This window comes from Meriones unguiculatus, chromosome 15, assembly GCF_030254825.1.
Source record: "Meriones unguiculatus strain TT.TT164.6M chromosome 15, Bangor_MerUng_6.1, whole genome shotgun sequence".
Classification (NCBI taxonomy): Eukaryota; Metazoa; Chordata; class Mammalia; order Rodentia; family Muridae; genus Meriones; species Meriones unguiculatus.
In genome coordinates, this window is record NC_083362.1 from 43,916,972 (window position 1) to 43,943,670 (window position 26,699).

The 26,699-nt window shown below is 43.5% G+C and overlaps 1 protein-coding gene across 3 annotated transcripts in view; it reads left to right on the forward strand.

Annotated features, from left to right (window-relative positions):
• The window catches only part of Plcl1 (phospholipase C like 1 (inactive)), a 307,260-nt gene that overhangs the window by 261,914 nt on the left and 18,647 nt on the right, over positions 1–26,699 (forward strand). For all 3 annotated transcript variants that reach the window (XM_060368372.1, XM_060368373.1, XM_021651015.2), the window contains exons 4-5: positions 7,617–7,692; positions 9,783–9,892. In XM_060368372.1, the coding sequence (XP_060224355.1) occupies positions 7,617–7,692; positions 9,783–9,892 (186 nt within the window). The remainder of the gene's footprint in view (positions 1–7,616; positions 7,693–9,782; positions 9,893–26,699) is intronic.

Below are 26,699 nucleotides of genomic sequence, written 5' to 3' on the forward strand. Positions count from 1 at the left end.
TTGTCTTAATCTCCTGACTTGAGTGTGAGCTCTGCAAGGATGGAGAACCTGTTTGTTTCACACTGTTCTCTTTAAAACAGTGTTAGCACTCAATATGCTACAATCAATTTTAGTTGATTAAATAAGAGCTGCAAGCATCTGTTGCTTGTGCAGATAATGTAGTAGTTCTGGCCTATGGCGGGGGTCCCACTTTTGTTTTGCCTCTCTGGTGCCAGCCTTGGTGGCTTGCTCCCTGTCCTATAGACTCGGCCAGAAGGACCATTTTGACAGCCTAGTTTACTATTCCCAGCCTTCTTTATTCTTCTGCCACTCCGATTTACTTCCTGCCACCTCCTCATTCTCCATCCTTTGATTTCTCCCCCATACCACTTGGAGTAACTCCCTACTCTTACTTCTCCAGTGGTTCAAGTCCAGATGTTTATTTTGCAATATCAAATATTATTAGGTAGGTACCCTTCATTTATTGACTTTATACATTATATCAGCTTCTCCTTTGACATGTCTGTGTCCTTACTCTTTATATTAGTCAAGGAACAGATACATTTCGGATGCCTGATCTAGTCAAGGTGCTGTGTGCAGTGCTAGGGATTCCTTATGGAGTGGGTGGTTCTGACACAAGTATAAAACTTACAATTAAGAGAGGAGGAACAGTAACACTCAGCATGCAGAGATGATCAGATCTTACTGTATGTCCTCAGATGGAGTCTAAAGACTGAGATCAGTGGTCCTCCACCTCCCCAATGCTGCCACCCTTTAATACAGATCTTTGTGTTGCGGTGACTTCTGACCATAAAGTTATTTCTTTGCTCCTCATGACTGTAATTTTCCTTCTGTTATGACTCTAACATGGAGGCTATCTGATAGGCAGGATATCTGATATGGACATCTGTGAAAGGATCATTCAACTCCCAAATGGGCCTTCACCCACAGGTTGAGAACTACTGACCTGGAGTCCCATGAGACATTATGGGACCAATGTGCTCCTTCTCCACCCATCAGCAGCCCCACCGTGGCTCCCCTGGCCTTTCGCAGAATTGTATTTGCAAATAATTTGGAAAGGAAAATGGTATCTGACCTTTATGTGCTTTTTTTTTCTTTGGATGGCTGAGTTTTCACTTTTCTCATGTTTTGCCAGCTTAATTTTTCACTCACAGTCAAGAAGTATTGGCTTAATATATTCTAACCTTTTATGTGTTTTAAGTTAACGTGGGAGATTTTGGGTAGTTTGTGTTCTGAACACGCATCATTCAAAGGTAGATTAGTTATAGAGGGCTGCAACTATATAAAATGCAAACCAGAGCTTTCTTCAAAGGTGACTTCTGGACTGAATTATTTGACATTAGCATAAAAGTTAAAACTTTACCATGGCAAGAGAAAACAGATTTTCTGATGAAAAAGAAGTCAGTCTAGAGATCATGAATTGAGGATTAATCATTTACTAAGTCTGTTGGGCTGTGATCTGGAAAGCAGCTGGTTGTGCTGGCACAAGAAGGAATGTAGCAAAAAAGAAGTACTCCCATCTAATCATATTCGGCAACTGAACTAGTGGAGGGGTATCACAATTAAGCCAGGAATAATGGCTTGGATTAACTATACTCTCTTATGTTAGTGTTATTGCCAAAAGATAGTTAGCCTCAAGATGGAAAAAAGTTGTCTGTAGTTACCAAAAGTAGTCTCCCCTCCCCTCTGTGTGTATTTACAAGTGTGCGTGTGTCTGCAGAGGTTAGAAGAGGCTCCTGGGTCTGCTGGAGCTAGAGTTACAGGAGTCTGTGGGCCCTCTGACATGGGTGCTGGATTCCACGTGTGAAGGGAGCAGCATTCACTTACCTGCCGAGCCACCTCTTCAGCCTCCTCCCCTCACAATGTAGTTCTGCTTAATGAAAGCAATTTCAGTTGAAAGAAGTGAATAACTCAACGGTATTCTTCTCCCGCCCCTGTCTCCCGTCAAGTCTGTGTAAAGCACTCTATCAGTTTGAAATTCAGAAGGTATATAAGTTTACCCAACAATAGAACTCAGAAAAATGGCTTTGTAAGTGTATGTGCTCAACTAGAGCTTGCTATTTGGAAACAATAAACTTGGCTCATGAAAACCTCCTCCCTCTTGGGTACAGCAATGTCTCCTGAAACATTTTTCAGGAAGTTGTTGAATAATAGAGTAATTGTTGTCATCTTGAGGGGTGACAGGTTGGCGACGGGTTCTCAACAACATTGGATATCAAGGATGAATCAGCAACTATTCCAAGGTATCTGCTTGATCTAGCATACAGGCATCCATCCCTATTTTACCCTGGGTGCCTCACTTCTCGAATCTTTGTAACACTTTAGTTGAAGGCGGTGTGGGCCAGTCACACTGGCCTGGAAACTGTAGAGCGGTTTCGTGCAGTTACCAATTTTGATTGTCGGTCTGGTTGGAGTAAGGGTCCTCCACGGCTGGAATGATGAGGTACAACTTTGGATATATCTGTAAGGATTTTTTTTTTTTCAAAGAAGATGAACTGAATTGAAGGTGAAGATCTACTCTGAATGTGGGAGACCCTGTTCCATAAGTCAAAGTCCCAAACTGAGTAGACCAGGAAGAAGAAAAGTGCTGGCCAGTGGCAGCATCTCCCTCCCCCGGCGCTCCAGTCTCCCAGAAGGAAGCAGCCTCACAATCCTGCCACTGTACTTTGCACGCCCTGACAGATGTCTTCCTCAGAAAGAGCCAAAAGCACCTTTCTTTCTCGTGTTTTTTTTTTTTTTTTTTTTTTTTTGCCAGGTTTTTACTCACATCAACTGGAAAAGTTCATAAAATTTCTTCACCTAGCAGATTTTATGAATTAGGTAAATTGTACTAAGAGCTGGCTAAAAGCCAGTATTTCAAGCAGTTTCTCAAGATTAGTTGACAGCTGCATTGAAAATAGATGAACTGAGAAGATATAATACCCCTTTATGAAGAAAGCATTGACTGCGGTAGAATTGTCACCACCACAGATGTGGAGACAGCAGTCTTCGGTCCACTCTTCTCTGGTTCTTTGACCCTGCACCATCATGAATCAGGCTGGGGGTATGAGTGGAGGCCTGGTCCAGCAGGGGGAGACAGCATTGCCGACATGGGAGTGGGAGAGAGGTGGCGTGGGTTTCCGGGCAGCCGGCAGGCATTCCGAGTTTTACACTTGTTTTTGTTTCATAGATAGTTGGCCATCTCTTTGGGGTTGAATGCTTAAGATAAAAAAGATGTCAGTCTACAAACAATGGTTGTATTTGTTCCGTTTAACGTAAAGCATTCACAACTGATGAGAACTGTCTTCGCCTAGTCAGCAAATCCATCTGCAGCAGCAATCCCACCTACACGTGTGCTGGGTTTAATAGAATTCAAGCCTGATGGCTTTCAAGAATTTGAACAGAGAGTCCACGGTTCAACTAGAGACCCAGGACCTGGTTTTTACTAGAAGGAAGGCAATAGATGGGTCTTAAGGGAGAGCACATCCGTGGGTCTGCATAGCTTCAGAAATATCCTCAAGCAGTAACCTGTCCAAAGTTCTAGCTGCTTCCTAAAAGAGTAGGGGCCTGAGTGAGAGCATCTCCTACTAGATTGCATAGGAAGACTGCTCATGACTGATGTGCGCCGTGGATTCTACCTGGAAGGAGACACGGCCATGGAAAGTTTCCATTCTCATGGGTGCTTCACCTGATCTGTGCTGCTAAATGATGCGTCCCAACTTGTTCTTGTATTAGAAACTCAGCCTTTCCGTTAATTGGTAACCAATCAGTTACACCGATCACGGGGTGACTCGTAAGCTTAGGTCTGGTGTTCACAATCCCCCTGTTCACCCTCAGTTGGTTCTCTAACCCTGCGCCTTTAGGCAGGTCAACTTTCAGCCCAATTTTCTTTTTTTTCTACAAAATGGCATTGTCTACGATAAACTGTCCTTAAAGTGACTCTAAATTAAAGTTATGTGTGAGTATGAATTTAAATGGGATTCCACAGAAAACTGATGTACACGGTTTTTGAGTCATAATGGGATGAAAATTGACCACTTTGGCCTCCTTGCATGTAGATGTATTCTCCCAGCAGGCTTCCTGGGCCCCTGGCACTGCCCCCTCATCTTTGCTATTTTCTGAGCACGAAGTATAAAAGTTGTATGGTACATGTGTCAGTTGGGGCTGGCCACCCAACAGTCAGCGTTCCTCTTGTAGTTTGCCCAGAAGTAGCTCTCTGTAATGGTCTTCTGCTACAAAAAGGAACTTCTTTGTTGAGTGCCGACATCTACACTTCTCAACCGGGGCTGGGCTCGGAGGCTGGAGCAAGTGGGTAAGGTCAGGGGACAAGAGCGAGTTGGCTACAGTAGGTGGGGAGCATCCAGTTCGCAACAGTGAAAAGCTGTGGTGACACTAGCCCTGAGGAAGCAAGGGAAAGCTGTTTCTGGGATTCAGTACTTTTCTACTTCTGCCCCTATCTGGAGCTGTTGCCGTGCAGAGAAGCTCTAACACTATAGCCCAGCAGGGAAGGAACCATGAGAAGTAGCTCTCTTAATCCCTCTGATCTACTGCCTTCTACTCTCCATCCTCGTCGAAGCTTCTCTTGGCCAGTGTCAAGAAAAGTCGGAAGGTGGGAGAGCATGCGCAGTGCTGCCCACAGGGATCAACCTCCTTAGCCCAAGCCTGAGCCTGAGCCTGAGTGGCTTGAAGAAGGGCAAGCAGATCTCTCAGCACAAACAGCGCTTAAGCATTCGCTGTAAATATTGAGAATAGTCTCATCGTAAGTTATATATGCACACTGCTAGAGCAGTACACACATAATAAAATACAAAAAGTAGAAACTAGTGTAGAATTTTCCTGTGTTCGTGAGTGGGCCTGGCAGATTTGATCACACTGTAGTGGTTTTTCAGCGCCTAGTGTGTCTGGGGAAGTAATCATGGAGAATCTATTGTAAGTTGCTATTTGCTCGAGCTTCTAAGATGGTTTTCATTTTTCCTGTTGGATTCCATATAGTTTAGAACAATGTAACATAAATGGGACCACTTTGCTGCTCTGCAGCTATTTGCAAATTGAGATACTCTGGAAGAAATACTGGAGGGCCAACTGTCTTTCAGCTTCTTTCTGATGTGAAATTAATTTCTTTCCCTGTGATACCCTGGCTACCATATTGGGAACACATGGTTTTGATTTAGCAAGGTAGCACAACCAATCCTTTTCATTTTTACAAATAAAATAAATGTAAAAAGTCCTGTTTCATCTTACACATCAAATACCCGTGACGTGCATCCCCACTTCATGCCACAGGGAACATGGACCTCCTGCCTTGAAAACTGTGATTGTGGGCCATTGGAATTGAAGAGAGAGGCAGTGTTAGTTATGAAATGACAGTAATGGGTACAGAATGTTTGACTTCAAGAAGGGATAAAACACTAAGAGAAGAGATTAACAGAGAGGAGAAATAGAACTGAGAAATAGGAGAATAGGAACTGTTTCCTACATATGTGGAAATGGAAAGGGAATATGAAACAGAGCCAGAGAACTTGAGGATAATGAGTTGTGTTTATTGCTGATCTGGAGAGAGTCAGGACAGAGAATTGGCCAGGGGGAAATGGATGATGGCCAGGACTCAAGTTTGACAGTCGAGTCCTGCACAGAGCTGAAGCAGTGTGTGTCAGCTGGTTTTGTCAGGAAGGAGAGTGGAGACAACTACCCAATGTCACTGCAACACTTCATTACTGGTTTTGTTATCTCCTTTTAAGAGATAAGACTAGAGAGGAAGAGAAAAAAACTCCAAGTGGACTAGAAGGGGATCATTAATTAGAAAAGGGTCTCCATGAGTTGTAGGAAGAAATGACATTGACAGTCTAGACAGAACCAGAGCTGGCAAAGAGGACTCTCGGCTTGATATAGAGGCAGTGGCATTATGGAATTTTGCAGGAAATATAGTTCACTTGTCTTAAACACAAAGGAGATCTTTAATAAAACAATGCAAAGAAAACCAGCCACAAATCAATAGAAAGAGGGCTCCTTAGTAGAGAATGATGTCATGCTGTTTTGTTTGAATGTAAAACCAACTCAAATGAAAGTGATTTCAGTTAAGATACTATCAAAGTAACTTATCAGTCATCTTTTTAAAAGATTGTCTTCCAAAGAGCAGGTTAGAATCTGGCTGTAACGGATTGTGTATTTGTCCTTATCTGTGCCTGTGGGCTGGGGCAGGCATGCTCTGTGTGTGAGCCCATGCATTCTCGTGTGGGTATGATGATGGCAGGCAAAATCAAACAGATGAATGAAGAGGTTGCATGCCAGGAATAAGGATTCTGAGGTTGGCTCCATCATTAATTAATTCCATTTTGCTGGTCAGGAGTTTTAATCTTATAGTTTCTGTATCTACAAAAGAAAGGGGTTGATCATGGTATCTAAGTTTCCTTAAGCCTTAAAATCCATATTTTAAAAGCAGGTACATGAATTGGTTGTAGTTCTGTTACTATAACAAATACCTGAGATGGTCTGTTTGGGCTCACAATTTTAGAGGTCCTAGTGCGTGTGAAACAGATAACCAGCTTGTAGTGGAGTGCCGAGTGGCAATATCCAGGGCACTTGGCAGAGTCAACACTTTACCTCATGGCTTGAAGTAAAAGGGAGGAAGAGGAAGGGAAGGGATTCCAACCCCCAGTCCCACTGAAGATCATGGAGGTTATAGTCCAGTGACATGAAGACCTCCCAGAGGCTTCCCCCGCCTGCTGTGAGCACCTTCCTGGGGCTCCAGCCTTTAACACATGGGACTTGGGAAACACTTAGGATCCAGACTGTAGCGGTAACATATTTCAATTATGTAAAATGTGGGGATTGTCCAAACTCTGAGAATGTTTCTCTTGCCTGAATGTCAGGAAAACATTTTGCCTATGATTTGACTCATTGGAACATATGATAAGTTTTGAAAATAAAAAGTCAACTGATGATGCATTTGTAAATGCTGAAAAAGACTAAATTAGATTGACTTCCCGGAGAAATTCCCTGCTAAACAAAAGAAGGCTTCACTGTCCCAGGCTGCCATTGGCCATTTGATGAGTTGTTCTAGGCCTACAACTCTTACTCCTGTCTCTTGTCCCTTCCTTCCCTTTTCTTCTTTTCCATCCCTGCTCTTTCTCCTTCTTTCTTGATATTTATCCCTGGCTGGATTGAACCCCGCTATATAGTCCTGATTGACCTTGGGTAGGCTTTGAACTTGCAGCCACTGTCTTGACCCAGCTTCCCACATGCCGTTGGTAACAGGCATGCACCTTGGGTATCACTCCTTGGAAACCAAAGGTGTTAATGTAAATCAACAGTTTTATTCAGTCTAAACCTTCTCAAGTTTCATGGTGCTGATTACTAATTTATAATTTGTATTCATTTATTCAACAATAATTATTTGGCACCCACTGCATGTCTGGTATGTTACAGACATTGTATGTTACAGCCGGTGCAATTGTAAGAAAGGTGACTCTTGTCTCAGTGTCTGGATGGGAGCTGGGGCAGAGATTTTCCCATCTTTTTCCTTTTCTCATCATGGTCCCTCATTCCTGGATGTGATCTGAGAGCATCTCTTCTACATTGTCTTCCCTGTGAGCCAGTTTACGGGTTCCTAACAACTGCTCTTTGATGTTTTGTGACAGATGATTCAAGAGAGCCGGGTCCTCATAGAAATGGCCGACTCAGTCCATGAAAAGATTGTACAGTGTCAGAAAGCAGGTAATTTTTTTTCTACTTTGTTTAGAAACCGCAGTGGCAAGTCATAGCAGCTTCAAAAAGTTTCTCTTCTTCCACATAAAATTAAGATATTTCAGGAAGTGTTTGCAGCTCAAGTTATGTTTGTCTTTGTTGTCTGGCAAAAGAGACTTTAGGTGGTGAGTGTTTATTTGTGTATGGGAGGGTGGTGTTAGAAGATGTCAGGAGGGGAGGACTTACAAATAAACCCTGGGGTTGGGAGCCTCATAGAGTCTCTCACTGCTAGCGAGGACATTGTGGTCTTGTGGGGGCCTTTAAAGACCACTTCACAGTTATGATTTGAACTGTAGTCCTATTTACTCCTGTGGTTTTGCTCTTCCTGGTTATCATTTTAGATCTGTTCTTTCTTTAAGGCTAGGCTAGGATGACATTTCTGTGGGCGTCAACAAACTTAGGTTTGTTTGTGCTCACTTTTGTCCATATCCATGGGCTTTACTTTCTTGGCTCAGATGTGCTCCTCTGTGCACACATGAAGTGATGAGGAGGAGGAAGGCAGGACAATTCTGACAGCTGCTATATCAATATGCTTATGATGTTTGATGTGCATGCACTGTCGTGCTTGGTCCTCATAAAGGCTATGCATCATATCCCTTATACAGATGGGATACGTAAGAGGCTGGTGAACGAGCCAGGCTGCATCAGCACTCAATAGCATTTACTTGTGAACACGGTGTAGCTTGGAGATTGATGCTCCTTGCTAAACTTACCGGCAAGCAACCTTAGATGCTTTTATTGAAAGAGCACACACACACACACACTCACACAGATCAAAATACCAAGTGCATACAAGAGCCCAGACATTGTTTTGCAAGCTTTATATGCATTGAGCCATTTGGTCTTTACCACAGTCCCATTCAGTGATACTTAATCCCGCCCTTTTACCAGGGAGGAGCTTGAAGCCCAGTGAGTTTCAAGGGAAGTTCAGACTCACACAACTAGTGCGTGAGTGAATTAGCGTGAAAGCCTGTGCTGTGTGCTCCTGTCGGTACTGAGGGGCTTTGTTAAATGAGCATCTGGAAAGTCAATGTGGTTTTAGGCCACAGCAATAAAAGTAAGGTGACTAGCATAAGGAGAATGGCATCAGATCCCTACCCAGTGTGAGCTGCTTCAAGCCCGGCTAGGACACTGTCCATTCCAAGATGCAGCTGTCTACATTACTCAAATCCAGAAAGTCAGCTGGTACCGTGGCCCTGCCTGGATGCCATCCTCAAAGATGAGTCACCAGTAATCAGAAACAGGTTAGAACAGCCACCACAGAGCACAGAGGATCCATGGGGATTTAATTCAGTAGCTTTATATATACAAAGGGCTGGTCTGTGGATGAGAGATTAGACCTTGTTGCTCTGAGGCCAGGCAGCACTGAGGAATATAAGCTCTGGGAAAGAAGATCGTGGCTCAGTGTCAGTCCCAGCCCTCCAAAGATGGAACAAATTGTCTGTTAGAGAATGTGACTCTCATCCTAAGGTTCTAGGGGAAAGGCTGCAGAAACAGATGATAGCAATGTTGTTTTATGACATGCAAGCCCGAGTGAATGGCAAAGCAAAAAGTACCTGAAAGGCTATTCCCAAAGATGAACCATGTGGGTATTCCTAAGACTGTTGTTTTTTTAAAGTCTTTATTTGGGAACAAATCTGCTAATGACTGTTTAACCTGCATGGGCTCCACAGCTTGCTTTTAAACCCCAGGGCTGGTTCATGAATGAAAGTGAGAGATGTACACACACACGAGTTTACCTTCACTCTCCACAGCTTTCCACATAAAAACCAGGAAAGAGACAAGTAAGGTCAGTGATACCCATTGGGAGGGTTTGCCTTTTATTTTTTCTCTTGTGTTTATCTATGCATCCAGGGTGCTTAAAATGTAATTTAGCCGGTATCAGTAACTCCTAGACACCTTCAACATGGGATGTATAAAACAGAATTCAATTTAAGGTTTTAGAAATTATAAGAGTGAGCAGAAACATGAAATTATATTTTGCTGAGAACTTTTCATGGTAGAAACGCACGTTTTCCTGAAATGTGCTCTAATGTTCCTTATGTGTGTTCTTTTCAAAGGGATGGAGTTCCGAGAAGAGCTTCATGATCTGGGGGCAAAGGAGGGCTTGAAAGGAAGAAAACTCAACAAGGCAATTGAGAGCTTTGCTTGGAACATCACTGTGCTGAAGGTACATGACTTCCCTCGATGCCTTTTTTGCTATTTCTCTGCTTTTCTCTCTAGGGTAGAGAGAAGCATCATCGACTCAATACAGTGATTTGAATTTTAAGCCACAGGGAGCCTGATCACCACGTTTAGCTCTAAGTGATGGAAGACAAAGCCTGGGCAGAACTTGTTTTTATTTTTCTTAATAGGACAACACAGTCCATGATGGAGGCTGAGGACAACACATGAATGAGACCTAATTTTATTGCTGTGTGTGTGTGTGTGTGTTTATGAGAATACTTCTGCAAGTCAATATGGCTTTCTCATTTGTGTAAAGTCATGCCAAATGCTGCTGGGAGGGTTCCAGTGTAAGCGATTTGGAACAGTCTTAAAACTACAATATCTGGGGCCACTTAGGATTTTTATTTTAAGAATAGTCACTATAAATATACTTCTTTTTGAGTGCGTTTTGGAAATCAGTTTCTTGAGATTGTAATTGCTTTCTGCTACAAATTTATTTTGGAGTTTGAAGTAAGGATGCCATGTTTTATGTTTTCTGGCATGCGAGGAGAAACAATGTAGGTGGTTAGAAAAATTTACTCTAGACATTGTATTGGGAAAAAACAACCATAAACAAAAATTAATAATTGCTACTACTTAGACAATGCCTGTTATGCCTAGTGTCATTTAATGGCAGTTATATGAAATAATAATTTAGTACAATGTTCCCCTCCTCCCATCACTGTCAAATGAGGAGATGGAGGCATTGAGAGCTTATACATTACCAAAGGTCCCTCAGCTAGTTAATGGCACAGCTAAGGTTTGAACCCAGGGCCCTGGCTTTCACTTGTCTGAGAGAGCTGCTGCATAGCTCTGTGAAAGTGAGCTGTAAGGCACATTCCTCGGGTCTCTTAAAAATTCAGTCCATTGGCATTTAGTAGCTCCTACTGTGTGCGATCTGTGGTGGGCATTGGCAGAACACAGATAATGCAAGAGTAAAAGACTATGAGCTCATTTAGTTAGCAACTGAGGGTGTGGTGGAGTGGGGCATTGTTCATCTGAGGGGTGGGCTCTGTCTGTGGCATTAGAAGAAGAAAACACTAGACTTTTAGCACAAGATTTTTAAGCCCTCTCCACTTGGGAAAATTTTCCCTGAGACATTTTTATGCAATACCAGGTGTATAGATACATGAAATAGGCACACAGATCATTTGCTGATGGTAACCACAAAGACATTCATTTTTAAACAGCTTATAAAATAGATAATTATACCGTTTAATAAAGACAAATCCAAATTTTCATACTTACGAGATAGATGTAGTTATTTGTCTTCACATAAACTTGGGTCTTGGCTAAGGATTTAATAGTGCGGGGTGTAGAGCATCTCAGTGTTTATGATATTTTGACTTTATCATCATCAGTGCTAAGATGGTCGCTTTGTATACTCCAAAAAGGCAGTGCTATGTTAGAGCCACTTCAGGAACCCTATAAAATTGCTTCTAATCCTAGGCTATAATTCATCTAATGGTTGTTTTATGAACCCACCGTTACCAATTCAGACATCAGTTCTCAAATCAGTAATTCTGAAACAAGTCAATCCAAAAGTGTGCTGATTTGCTATTTGCATGCTGAAGAACAAGAGTAGGAACAGCCGGTCTTTGTAGCTGGTACTTACACGGTCCTGTTTCTGTAAAGACAGAACATTTTGTCCCTACAGTAAGAGCAATGCATCATGTTAAGTAGTCTCAAGAAGAGGATGAGGTCTTCAGACGGTGTTGGCTAGCGTGAAAGCACACACAGGGCAAGCACGCGTGCTGTATGTTAAGAACCAAGGCTGCCGTGAAGCCAGGCGGCACAGCCAGGCGCTGCCAGGAGCACATCAGTTTGTTGTAAGTTTGAGGGTTTGATTTAGTTTTGGTTGTTGTACATTCATATTGCAATGCCCACGTACTGTTATCTAGCTTCACATAACATTGTGACCCAAAGTTGAACAAACTGAACCCGAGGGCCTAACACAGCACCCTGAACTGAATATAAACACCTTCTGAGTAGCGAGTGATTCTTTGGGCTTGTTAAAGGGGAAGTATTCAAGAATGCTGCTCAGAGATCTGAGAATCAAGACTATGTATCACCTGGCCCTCCAGGGCTAGACTGAAAAGGGGAGATGGGCATACAACTACTTACTGTTCTAATTCACACTTAATGATTCAGAGTTTAAGATGAGACCAGCGTTCACAACTAGGTGACACACACACACACACACACACACACACACACACACACACACACTCACGCACGCTTATATATTTCCTCCATTACGCTTAACCAGCTGTGTGTTCTGGCAACATTACTTGTGTCCGTGATAGTTTCTACACCCTCCAGTTGAAGAAACGGGCTGAGGCTGGCTTGCGTTTGTTGAGTCACATAGCTAGCAAATGGCAATGCCGAGATTTTTAACTGGTTACCCCTAGTCCTGTTACCCTGAGCTGCCTCCTGTAGAGCTCCAGCCATGTTTCCAGGTGGCCTTATGCAGGGATGAGCACATATATGTGCAGGCTGCTGGACAGTGGTGAGATTTCAGTGTCTGTGCTCATGGTAAGAATGCTCACATCGGTGATTCCATGAAGAGTTAAGTGAGATAATATACAAAAAGAGCCAACTCTCAATTCACAAGACCGGAGGCTATTGAATCTTCTGCCATTAGTTTTCCAGATGAGACCTTGCCTCACAGAATCAGGCTTTCTTTTGTTGTTTTTATTTTGCTATTAACTTCTGACATCAGGCCACTTAGTTTTTGTAAGGTCTGCTGGTATGTTTGTTTGCTTTAATGGCAGGAGCTGATTTCTAGATGTGACCGAGCAAATGTTGTATAAATCGCTCCAAGACAGATCTTTAAAACAGAATTGATCTTCTGTAATTACAGCTGTGCACTGGCTGCTCGCACGGCAGCCCGAGCACAGAATCCTAAGCAACAATAGTGGATCCTTCCAAACATCAATTATTTCATTGGAAATATTTCAGCATTTCTCCTACTGGGTTTATTGAGCTTATTAATCATGTATCCATTATCCTAGTGCTAGAAAAGTCATGTCTTTGGAATTTGAATTATTGGGTAACAGAAACATGGGCTCTGGTCCTGTAGATGCTTTCCTATTGGCTCTGCTCTGAGAAGAGTTTTCCCTATGAACCTTCTCATACCCAGAGAACCTTGCTGCTGATGGGTTTTCCAGCTTGGTATTAATTCTTTAAGTTTTAATGAATTACTGATTTATATTTGAGTTTATTTCAGTCAATTTGCTTGGTTAAATTATTAATATTCACTTTGTTAAGACATAATCATAGCATTTATCATAGTTATGGGGCAAACCTTTTATACCCCTCAAAGTGTGCTGCAAAGCTGACTGTAGATAGTCTCCAATATCTAGGAGAATGGAGTGTGCATTTGTCAAGAGCAAGTAAATATGTGGGTTCATGTCTCTAAGGACATTTAATTTCAGTGTAATTGCCAACTCAGGGTAAAACGGGAGGAAAAAGAGAAATGCCCAGTGATGGTTGGTTGTCACCATGGAGTAGAAAAAAATTTATCTCAGACTGAAAAGAAAATTATTTAGTTTATTGGAGAGAGAAGCTCTCCCATAGAGTGAATGGACTATAATTACAATGACCAAATTTGCCCAGAGTTCATACCTTGGAATCTAGCATGGAGCTGAAATCAAGATGGCCCTGAAATTTCCTATACACAAGTGTTTTTAAAATGTATATTCTGGCACCACACATGGACCTAGAAGAGGGGCTTGCCTAACCCTTCCTCTCTCTCTCCCAACACTTTTACAATATGAGTGTATCAAACTGAAACAGCCAACTTCCTCTTTTTTCTTACTATTTGTCCACAGCACTTGATTCCTCAAACAGCTCATTGCAATGATACAATGATGAGTGCTTCCTGCTTCCCCACCCCTACCCCCCGACTGTCTTCATGATAGTCAGTGGACCGTAGTGATTCTGTCCTGCTTTTTCCTCCTAAGCTAACAGTCTCTTCCATCTGTTGCTTCTCCATGGCGTCCTTCAGAAACAAGTTTTGTGTCTTAGTTTGCACTGTTGTGATAAAATAGCTGAGGCTGGGTAATTTATAAATGTCAATTTTTTTTTAATATTTCTGGGGCCCACGTAGTCTAAGATTAAGGTACTGTCAGGTTTGGGATCTGGTGAGAGGTCCACAGCTGGCTCCAAGATGGTATATGGCTATTGCGTTCCCTGGCAGGGTGGTGGTGAATGCTGTCCAAATGGCTGGCAGGAAGGAAGAACAAAAAGTTATAGCTAGCCCCCGCAAACCTGGTTACAGGGCACTAATCCTGTTCATGGGCGTGAAGTCCTCATGAGGTAATCAGCATCTGAAGCCCCACGTCTTCATATTGTTGCCAGGAATCAAGATGTCAGCACCAATCTCAGAGGCGAGACAATAATTCTAACCATAGCACTCTGTCATTGATGGAATCTTAAACTATCCCAACGGGAACGTCTTTGTTGGGCCCTAAGATTTCCCAAGGTGAAAATACAACTTTCCTTACAGAGCCAGCATACTGTTTAAAGTTTTGGAAGAATTTCATTCATGCAAGTTCTTATCACTAGTAAGAACAATTTGATATGAGGTAGAATTGGTTAAAGTCTTAGACTCTGTCCATAGTGATTTGACTTTTGAAATATGAGAATGACTTCTTTGAACTCCTGTCATGTCTATAACACCAAAATCAGAGACTTAGACACGAACCAAGGTGAGTTTCTCAGCATCTATTTTGTTATTATTGTTGGCCTGGTAGGTATTTTAAGGAGCTAATTTTTTTATCTCTTCATTTTAAAACATTTATGAAGTTTTAGCAGGATGGGAAGGATAAAGTCAAACTGTCTAAAGTTTAGACAAGTATTTTATCATAAAGGCAAATCAGTGACATAAGTGATCACTCGAGATCAAGGGAGAAAGGACTAGAAAAATTTATGCTAGTCATAAATTCCCCTGGTTTCTAGTTGAATGACAGGTAAAAATAAAAATGAATCAAACTATGGCTTTGTTAGTGGGGTTTCCTGTTAGGTGTTTACTTTTCCTTGAATAGATTTTCATCTTATATTTTAATGCATGTCAGTGTGCACTACAAAATGGCCCTATTTACAGATTTCTGTTATGTAGGTGTGAATCATCTTTCTGCCCAACTTTTCTCACTGTGAGGTCCTTCTATCTTGTCTTAAGAGCATTTTCATCTTCTTTGGGAAGAGTAGGAGCTTATGTTTCTCGATCCTTCAGTTTGGGTACTTGGTTCCTAGCTTAAGCAGATTCCCTTACAGAGTTCCAAGATTTCAGGCCCTCAAAACTCTGGAAAATACTGCTACATAAGGGAAACTACATGGACACTAGTATAGTGATGTGCTTTTTAACAGAGCCAGAAAACACACGTGACATGTTTGGTGGTTGTTGAAAGCAAGAGAAGATCCCCTGTTAGGTGAAGCTTTTTCTCATACTTTTCAACAACCACAAAAAACGTCACGTGTGTCCACCCAACATGGGATTGCAGCAGCTTCTGAGACTCACATCCAAACTTTGGGCAGAGCACAGGGAGTCTTATTGAAGAAGGGGGGGGAGGGCAGAAGAATAGGAGCTCCACAAGGAGACCAACAAAGCTAAAAAATTCTGAGCCCACCGGGCCCTGCAGAGACTGATATACGAAGCAAAAGCCATGCATGGAGAGAACCTAAACTCCCACCCCAACCTGCTCAGATGTGGCTGATTGGCAGCTCAGTCTCCATGTGGGTGATTGAATAAGGAGAGCAGTGGCTGCCTTTGTCATGAACTCGGTTGCCTGCTCTCACTTGCCCCTGGTGATTCAGCCTTTCCAGGCCACAGAGGAAGAGGATACAGGCAGTCCTGATGAGACTTGATGAGCTATGGGCAGATGGCAGAGGAGGAGAACTCCCCCTTTCAGTGGACTAGGGGAAGGGGACAGGGAAGAAGAGGGAGGGTGGGTAGGACCAGGAGGAGATGAGACAGGGGCTACAATCAGGATATAGAATGAATAAATTGTAATATATATATATATATATATATATATATATATATATGAAAAGAACACATTGTGCCACAGTCATGTGACTTTCCTCATAAATAAATACTTCAGCCCTACATGGGTATCGGCTCTCACATGGGCTCGCGCGCGCGCGCGCGCGCACACACACACACACACACACACACACACACACTTACAAATAAAATCTTTAAATCATTGAAAGATAAGGTAAGAGAAGAGAAACAGGATGATAGGTTAATAGGAAAAGAAGGTGGAGGAGAGGCATGAGTCTATCACTGAAAGATTGAGTGAGATAGGAAGAGGGTTACAAGTACTTTATAAGATACTTTGTGTATGTATGTATGTGTATGTATGTATGTGCGCATGTGTGTGCATATGTATGTGTGCATGTATGTATGTATGTGCGTGTGTGTGGAGGTACGTAGAATGTATGTATGTATATGTGTGTGTGTGTATGTCTAGGCTGTTTGTTAGGGGAGGGTTCCAGGCTCTTACAGAAGTCATTTATACATATGGGGGAATTGGTATTTGTCGGTTGCTCAGTTCATGAGGCCAGATGTCTCAGCTGGTCTTCAGTATACCTCAGAATCCCTAAGATGTAGGCTCTAATGCCAGCGAAGGAACGCCTCAGCAGCAGGGTGAACCTGCCAGTGAGAACAAGGGCAGGCAGACAGAAGGCAAACACTTCTCTCTTCTTCCCTTCATCTCCTTTATACAGGCTGACACCAGATTTAGGGGTGTCCTCTGACTGAAGATGGTCCAAACGTAGGACCAGGAGTTCTCCCAATGAAACAGTTAACTAAAACTCTCTTACAGGTGTGCCCAGCTGGTTGAGTTTCCACTTCATTCCAGACGTAGTCAAGTGGATGGATCACAGGGCATAGAGTTAGGAGTTGATGAGGCAAGGATTCCACCCCAAAGCCCAGTAACCGCGCCATATCATCAAAGCAGCACTTTAGTAAGGAGGCTTGTGGTAGCTGAGTTCTTTCTGTGTCAAGGGAGTATCCCCTTCGCATGGCAGCAGATTCCTATAGTGCACAGAGGTAAACCAAGGCCGTTAGAATTGCTCACCTCTAGCCCTCTGTTTCCCAAGGAGCTTGCTCGTCCTGCTTTCCCGAATATACTTTTGTAGTGAAAGTAGAATGCAGGGCCCAAGGGACATGACTATTTCCAATGGCCCAGCAGTCACGTTTCTCTTATAAATGGAGTAGTTACTTCCTTTATTCCAGGTCTGTCTCCTCAGCCTTACTCAATGAGTGTGCATCGACCTTGTCCTCGCCCATGAGAGCATGGATGCAGCTGAGCTTTTGGGAAGATGCCCTTGAAATGAGGAGAGTCAGAGAGAAGGACCAGACCCCAGGCCCTCGAGTGCACAGCCAGGTCTCTCGCCCAGTGTTGTCATTCACTGGCCTTTAGTCAACGTTCCTAGCTGCAAGTTTTTTTCTTTTTTATTAATAAAAAAGTCTTTTCTGTGTCTTTGGGAATTGTTGTCCAGGCTGACCTCTTGATATTCCCCTGCCTCAGCCTCACCAGTAGCTGGGATTAAGATTACAGGCATGGACAACTAACATTGCAGGGCCCACTACAACTGTGCAATCATGTATGTTTGAGTGTGTGTGTGCGTGCTATGTTTGTGTACGATATGTGTCTGATACGTGTGCATGAGCACCCACCTGCGCAGGCACCATGGTCCATATGCGGAAGTCAGTGGACAGCTTGGATGTTGTCTTTCACCTTGAGACAGGGTCTCTTTGGGGTGTTTGGTGTTGCGTATACCGGGCTAGCTAGCTGGTGAGGTTCTGGGGACTTTTACATTGCAGCCTCTCACCTGGTTGTAGAAGCTGGGATCACAGATGTTCACTGCTGCAGAGATGGCGTTCACGGGTTCCGAGGGTTCAAACTCAGGCCTTCCTGCTTGAGAGCAAGTGCTTTACCTCAGTGGCTGTCCTGGCAGCCCACCACTTCTCCAGGAAACGAAGTGAGTTTCGGAGCTCCGTTTCAAACACAAGCTTCCCAAAACCTTGTTGCTTCGGCATCACTTCCTTGCTGTAGCTAAGATTCTGCGCCCGGAGTCCTAAGCTGTTCTCTGGTACCTAAGCTCTTAGAGCAGAACCATGGGATCTTTTCCTTTGACTAGCAGGCCTGAGCTGATTTATAAATGAGAGGTGAGTAAGCTTCCCAAGAGTCCTCGAAGGCTCCTGAGAAGAAAGTCGACTCCTTAGGATTACGGTTGACGGAGCCTTTAAGTCACTAGCCTTGACAGGTGAACATTAAGAGGGTTTAAATAAAGCTTTGAATTCCACTCTGTCTGAAGAAAACATTTTCCAACAATACATGCAGAATGGAGTCTTGGACCCAAAGTTTTCTTCTGACTTATCTGAGGATCGTCTAAGAGTTTCCGCACATGGGAGGTCAGATTAAAATGTCTCAGGTCGTGAATTTGTGCACCAGAACTTCCGGTCTGCCACAGGAGCTCTTAAACTGTCTTGCCTCTTTGGGGGATGAGTTTTCTAAACTGAAAACAAGATCATTCTTTATGACTGCTAATATCCTTACAACCTCTTATATTTTATGATAACATGAAAGGCTTCCTTTTCAATCCTTTTCTATAATAGTTTAACTGTGTTTCCTTTCTTAAATACATTGGACTTCTTATCACCAAATTCACCAATTGGTGGTAAATCTCTCTGCATATACATACACTCTTTCTTTTACATTTGGCATCTTCCATTTTATTTTCCTTCCCACAGCCCCAAAAGGCCCTATACGCACGAAGGTCTACTAGTGACACGTTTCTGTTTTGTTCCTCACGTGACTCTTTTCCAGACTGCCATTTTAAATGGGAGCATGGCCCACACTTGACATTCTGCCCTACTGGGAATTTTTGCAAACAAAATGACGTCTTCTTGTTCCTTTTTCAAAGCTGAACTGCACTGAGGACACGAAAACAACATTGTAGAAGTTCTGGTAGTTGACATCAGCTCACGCCTCACAGCCTTGTGTCATGAAAAAACAGACACCAGTGCACTAAATTCCATGGGCTTAGTGCCCTACAGTGAAAACACATGTCCAGGGCCGAAACACGGATGACAGCTACTGTATGATGCCCACTTGTCTGCTCACTTACACCAGCCAACTCGCTGCTCAAAAATTTACCAGCTGACCGAAGTCGGTACAGATTTTACAGGTCAAATGTGATCCACGGCTGTGGAAGTGGTGTTGTGCGTTGGGCTGCGTCCTCTGTGGGCTACATTTACTTAAATTCTTTCCATTTAAATAAAATTATCTTTCTGAGATATTCACCAGTTTAAGAATAATGTTTGAGCCTTGGTGGTTGTGGCGCCTGTCCTGTTAGAGATGTTTAGTGACAACAGCTGAGCACTCATGAGGGCCCAGTGGAGGGCTGATTCCAGTGGCAGCTGGCTCAGTCTCACTCTGTCAAGCCCTGACACACGTGATCTCGGCCAGCGGCCTCTGAAGGCGTGCCACTGAACACCGGGAATGGATGGATAGTAAGAGAGAGAATGGAACGATACTTCTAGGCACACACACTGACATACAGACACACATTCACAGGGGCACACACACTCACAGGTACACATGCACAACACATGCACACACACATATTCACACAGCACACACACACACGCACACACACACACACACACACATCATCACTCTCATCACTCTCTCCCTTACCAGCTTTAAATTATGTCTCTCAAAAAATAACTGTACAGTATCTTCCACCACAACTAAAAGTGTCAATGAATTTTTTGACTTGAGAAGGTCAAACGTTGCTAGAGATCACTTCCTAGAAGGTGGGCAATGGGGCCCTGAGGTTCAGGACCAGGTTTCCGGAATAGCAGCTTAGCCCTGAGGCTATGAATGGTGATTAAATGGTCATGCAGTTTTAGTGCACCTCATGCCGGACCGAAACACTCCACCATATCTTCATTTTGGTTTGTTTCATTTCCATTACTATTTTCAGATTGTTTTGACAACTGCTGTCCAGATTCAAGACACAGGCAGGTTTTGGGGTCCATGAAAGGCTTACGGTACTCACTATGTGTTTCTTCATGTGGGACTTCCCTGACCTCTCCAATAAGGTCAACTCTCACGGCGCATTCTCTTTTTTTCTCCCTTCTTTCTAGTTTGTGTTTCAGTTATTTATTTGTTTATTTACTTTTGAGACGCAGTTTCATTCTGTAGCCCAAACCAGCCTGGAATTTACCATGTGGCCCAAACTGGCTTCAAGGCCAGTGATCCTTCTGCCTCCGCCACTCAAGTGTGGAATTGCAATTGTGCACTGCCATGCCCTCTTCCGTACGCACAGTGTCCCACGGTGCGAGGCTCTCCTGCCAGTCACAGGGTCAGCACTCACTGTGTGTCTAGTATCCGTAACAACTCGGCCTGCTCCAGGGGCCCGAGGGGATTACGTTTAACTCCCCATCTCTCTGTCAGCCGCGAGCATATTCACGGAATGGATGGATTTGGCTTCACCAAAGCAAACAAACAAATAAATAAGTAATTTTTAGAACTTTAAAAAAAAACAAAAACAAAACAACACACACACACACAAATAAAAATAAAATAAAACCCCACAGTCGAGTTTTGAGTCCCTGCTCTCTGGGCGTCAGTGGTGTAAAATGATAGCAGCAACACATGGGAAGCAAAGGTAAGAGTTTTGCCTATATATATATAGGCAAACCCTTATACAAAGTCACATGTTTAAAACATTGTTTTATTTTCAGCAGCTCTTCTCCAGCGATAGAGGCCAGTTCAGATAAGATAGAATATTAATGCTTTCGAGCGTTAAGCAGGCTGGTCGCGTGGCGTCCGGATTTCTGCCTTGGGTGGCTGCGTCCCAGCTGTGCCGCCCCAGAGTTTAGTAGAGATAAAAGCTGGGCTGTTGACATGCTTATGGAAGCGCACACCGCTTTACTCTATCTCCGGCAGAACTAAATTTAGTCTCTCAGAGGCACACTTTTTTTTTTTTTTTTTTTTGGTCAAATGAAAGCTGCATTTTATAATGATTCTGAATAATTCAGAAGTGGCAGGAGCTTGATGAATAGATACATCATAGACCAAAGGGCTTGGCTCCAGCTCGTTAGGTTATCTAAGATCTCTTTCCTTACAGTGAAACTTTCTTTAGAGAAATCCACTTTTGCATACATTCGGATTGTGGTGAGTGGTAGCTAGAGTAAATTAAACACAACTTTATACAGCTGTCAAGCAGAAAGAATGCTGATGGTAAAATGATTTCATTTTTATTTTAAGTGTATGAATGAGTTCCTCCTCTGACTTTATTAGTCACTGGAGAAAAAGAAATAAATGCGAAGTGAACTCAAATCTCTGAATATATAAGTGTGTACTGTAGTCATTACACAGCTAGCACACACACACACACACACACACACACACACACACACCTATGGGTCAAGCAAGACAAATCTAGATTTCAAGCACCATGAGGACGTCCTTTGAGGGGGATGATTGAACAGAGGGCTACGGGCTGGTGCAGTAGGAACTGCTTTGATTGCTTGTTCCCATCATAAGTTCCACAAGCATCTTGAAGGTCAGGTGGTATTGGGGTCTGAATGCGAGGTGTTCCCAAGTTCCACTTCTTCTCAGCTGGCCGTGCTGCTTAGATGGCTGCGGAACCTTTAGGAATCAGAGCCTCAGCAGAAGCGGGTCACTGGGAGCAGTCCTCGAGACTTTATAGCCTGGCCCGGCTTCCTCCGCCCCACTCCCTGGGTATGCATACAGCGTGAGCAGCCAGCCTCCTGCTGGTGCCATCACGCCTTCCCTGCAGGAATCCCTATCTTCTCAGCCGCAATGGATTGCATCCCTCTAGAACAGTGAGCCAAAATAAATGTTTTCTTCCTTAAACTCCTTTGGCCAAAGTATTCAACCATGGCCACAGGGCAGCAACTTTCTTGTTTTCTCTTTCTTGTTTTCAGGGGTTTTCTCCATTGAGGTTCCCCCTTCCCATATGATGCCCGCTTGTGTCAATTTGACAAAATAAAAACCTAACCAGCATACCACAAAGTAATGATGGTAGAGACGTAGGCTTGCAGTAGTCATGTTGCAAACTTTCAGAGATGCTGTGTAGGTTCTTTGTAGTGGAATAGAATCCTCTCTCTGGTGATAAACACACCAGCCCCTTGTGATGAGCCAGGACAAACTTACGTGTCCTAAAAACAGTGGAAATCTTCTGAGTATTGTTTTTTTTTAGAGGATACTGTTTCGATGGACTTCTGAGTCAATTGTGCTCTGGATGGAGAGCTCTTAAATTGTTTTACAATGCTCTCTAGTATAAGAAGATTACCACCTAAATCTTTCATAAGCATCTCTCAGTCAACTGTCACGTGCTACTAGCCGTCAACATTATGAATCACTCAGAACAAAAGTGGTTTGTGGGTTTTGTCTGGGAGTCTCTAATGGGCAGAAAACAACTTCAGTTTTAGGAAGTTAAGCTGCTTTCCCTAAACATGTGTCAAACAACATATTTCTCACACACACGTAAAATATATGGCTGCCGTGGGGTGGTTCTTAATGGGGCCCAGAGCAGGGCTGAAGGCTGGCTTGGTTGCCAGGCCTGTGGAGTCACTGGGAGAGGGTATGTAACTTCTAAGGGGTAGAGTGAGTGGGGGTTATTCGCTGATTGGCCTGGAGGGGGCTGTTGATATCCGCCACCCTCCCTTCTCTTTCTTTGCTTCCCCCTCCTGCACTCCCACAGTGCCGAAGGCCAGATGGCAACAGGCCATCTGTAGGCTGAAACCTCTGAAGTCGTGAGCCAAGATGCATCTTTCACTTATAAAAAGTTGTTGCTTTCAGGCGTTTTCTAACAGACACAAACTATATAAACTATCTGCAAATATCCCAGTTGCTCAGTCACATGTATGGGTTGGGCTTACTCTAATTTTGTTCCCACCCTCCCAAACTCAGACCGAGTCAGGCTTCATTGTTAATTGCTTTAGAATTACTCTTGGCCTATGGGGGCACATTACTGAAATGGCATTTTATCCCTCCAGTCTGCTTTAAAGCTCACGATTTGAATTTATGCTGGAATGATTATACAGAATTTTGAGAACTTTGCAGGGCTTACCTGCTGGTGAGAACATTTACACACTCTGCCCTCATTCTCTTGTTACAACGTGTTGAGGGAAACTGGTTCATGCTTATTGGGGGCTTGATATATCCAAGAAACAGCTCTCTGTGGCTGCTAAACATGAAGCCAGCATGTGAATTCTTACATCTGAGCAAAGTGTCTATTAGCACTAACTGCAGTGAGTAAATTGAGCCAGGGATTCTTGACAATGACAGTGTGTGTCCCACATCAACTTGTAAAGTCCTTTCCAGCTGAAGTCCAGAGGAGAGAGCAGCCGCTTCCTCCCTGTTCTCCCTTATGTATAACACTATTTAGCCTGGGAGAGAACGGGTTCCATTGAAAGGAACTGTCAGCTACGTGAACACGTAGCACATGTGTGGGGTGTCGCTGCTGCTTGATCAGGCGACTCACTTTCTGACCCCACTCGCTGTAAGCTCTGCCAGGACAGATGGAGATGGGGGTAACAGTGCTAGAGCAATGGCACTGTCCTCCCAGCTAGCGAAATCTGTTCTCAGGACAAGCGGGAGACTGTACAAACAGAACAACAGCTACAAGCACCATCAGAGAGGAGATTCGTATTCCAGGTTCCGGGAAGCATCTTCTTTGCATCTACATCACTGTAAACCAACAGGATGAAATCACTTCTGTGACCTGTACTTCATAATCGCTGCTGAAAAAGTATTGATTTCATCCCACTAAGTAGAATTTTGTTCTAGAAATTCTTCTCCGGTGAGAAGGATAAATCAAAGAGTGCAATGGTTACTACTGTCCTTGGTTTTTAAATGTTCTTACTGTTTAGACAGCTGCTCCTGGGTAAGTCGGTTTTCTGGGCTTCTTTGTCAAGGATGCCCAGTAGCTGTTTGCAGAGGGATTCTGGAATTGTACTGGCCTTGACAATTAGTCACATGAGAGTTCATGAATTTCACTGAAGTTAAACATTAGTACAACCAAATCATCTTGCTAGAAATGTCTGTGACACTGCTCCTTTTCTGCATCTGAGGTTTATTAGTTGATCCTGGAGCTGGACAGACTTGTGTATCCTAATACATGAGGTTTGCACTGAGCAAAGCCTTGGGGTACTGTTCCCATGGGATCTGTCTGAATCCCATTTTACGTTTGCCATATGGCTGCTCTGAAGGTGTCGGTCTCTTCATCTACTCTCTGGCTTCTGTCTCCTATGAAATTTTGAGTACTTTTCACATTCATTTGTGTTCATTGTAATTATTGTATAATATAGTGATTTTTCCTTATGAATATTTTACTTAACAGGGAACTTTCATAATTTCACAAGGGTCCACATGTACTGGTGAGTGTCCTTGTGGACCTGCTTGTTATCTATCTGTCTGTCTATCTATCTATCTATCTATCTATCTATCTATCTATCTATTTATCTTTCTACTAAAGCACAATAGAGAATCTTAAAGACCCAGAGAATGTTAAAGGAGGGAATTTCAGTTGCCCTTCAGCTAGATCTTAGCCTTAGATGAATTTGACAAGTAAACATAGTTTAATTTCTAACTCCACAGGAGAATTAGATTTTTGCCAGAGCTCATATTTTCAGGACATTTGGTCCTCTTTTTCAAGTCTAGTATAACGTCTGATAATCGAAAACTCAAGGGACAGATCTTAGTCTCCTGAATAAACAAAGGCTCTGAATTTATTTAAGGACATTAAAATAAGAACACTCTTATAAATAACCCAGGCATACTTGGATGAGAGAAATGATTTGCTGTTTGTCTTTCAGATGAGAGAAAAGCCTTTATGCTCTTGGCCTGGAAAAGGCCGCTGTCAGGAGGCTCTGCGCCTTCATCTGGGCTGTGTGTTCCAGATCACGGAGCACCACCCACCCACACCAATGCGGCTTCAGGAACGCGCCCTCCTAGGTGTCCTCTTGCCCTCCCTAGTCACCTGACCAGCTAGCTGCTCTCTCAAGCCTACACAGGCTCCTCTCTTACTTTCTATGGAAGCTTTCTGCCCACAACACTCAACACCCCTTCTCTTTAAAAATACCCGAGGCTTACACCGTGTCATCCCTGAGTTCTGCTAAGTCACCATATTCTCACGGTTTGTTCCTTTGAGAATGCTGAGTCAGCTCCTTCGGGTTGGGACTGAAGGTGAGCACAGCTATTAACTTCAGGTCAGAAAAACAAGTGTGCCGAGGCCACAGGGTGGGCGCCAGACAGGTGACTAACCAATAAGCAGGAGAGTAAAACCCTTGTCCTGTGTGACTGCAAAGCCTGTTAACAGCCTCATTCAACGTGTGCACCATTCCAGTCTGACACTACCGTGCCAAACCTGTCCTGAATCCACAGATTCAAAGCCTCTTTGTCTCTTGGGACTCAGATTGCTTCTGCACTTCCTGAAGATTTCCTTCCTTCACCTCTGTGTAACTCAGTCTCCCTCACCCAACCCCTGGTGTTCTATCTTTGTGGGCTACAGACAGGCTCGCTTACACACTGGACTGGGAATTGGGTCTTAATGTTCGTTGCCATTCTTGGTTTTCTCCTCCTCTGGATGGTGGCCTCTTGACTGTTGCTGATGACTGCCGCTGATGCACAGGTTCCTCCAGCAGCGAGTGCTCTGTCTCCCCGCACCCATGTCCTGGGTGTATGCACAGTACAGAGCAGCAGAGTATAAGGAATTTTTGCTGGCCTTACTTTTTATTTTATAGTTCTAATGTTCATATCACATTTTCTTATTGCAAGAGTAGAAATATGGGGGTAGGTTCTCAACATGTGTTTGTCGAATTGACTTAGTGGATATAAACCTATTAAAAAAAGGATGTCAAAAATTGCTCTGGTAGGATAAGCCTTTAGAAACTTTTGTCCTTGGTGGCTTGTAGGAGGATTGGGAAGGGCACACATATTCTCTCCAGAATTTTGGTTTATTATGGTAAGGTCCCATTATTAATAATGCAAGTGGACTTCAGAGGTTTTCATACAATCTTTCTAAGGGTCTGGGTGACTTTTAGTCTTTGAGTTTCTTCCCCTTTTGTGAATAATCACCTTCTTTATCACTGTCACTCTTTAAATATTTATCTAGAGCTCCCCAGACATGAAGATGCTTAGAGGAAGAGCACCCTTTCCTAGACTCCAGACTGACAAACGCCCTGCTTCTTTTCTCCCATACTTCTAGAATAACCCCTTCATCACAATATGGTCATCATTTTCATCCAGGCATGAGGGTTAGGCCAGGACGGAGACCCAAGCAGTCTAAACCTGGGATCCTTGCTTATAGCCTGACAAGATCCCCCACCCGCTACGTGGCCGTGTCTGACCCAGCGAGAAAAAAAAAAGGCAGATCAGCTTTTCCACTGAAAAGCTACACGGTATCATTGGACTGAGCTCTTAAAACCCGGATGTGCAAATGCAGAGAAGGAGGCGCCCGTGTTCAGAGGGCCAGGCCGGGCTTGCTTGCACAGTCTAGTAGGCAGCCTTGCTCTAAGTGAAAAAAGGAGTGCAGTGTGGTTGCATGTAGATAGCGTGTGACTAGAGGAGAGGGGGTGATGTCACAGACTGGGTGCTGTCACCAGAGGTTTATGTGTTCTCATCCTAATGGCGGCACCTCAGACTGTGACCGGTTTCAGAAGGAGGACCCTTAAAGAGGTAAAGTTTCTCCGAGGCCATACAGTGGGCTCTAACATAGAA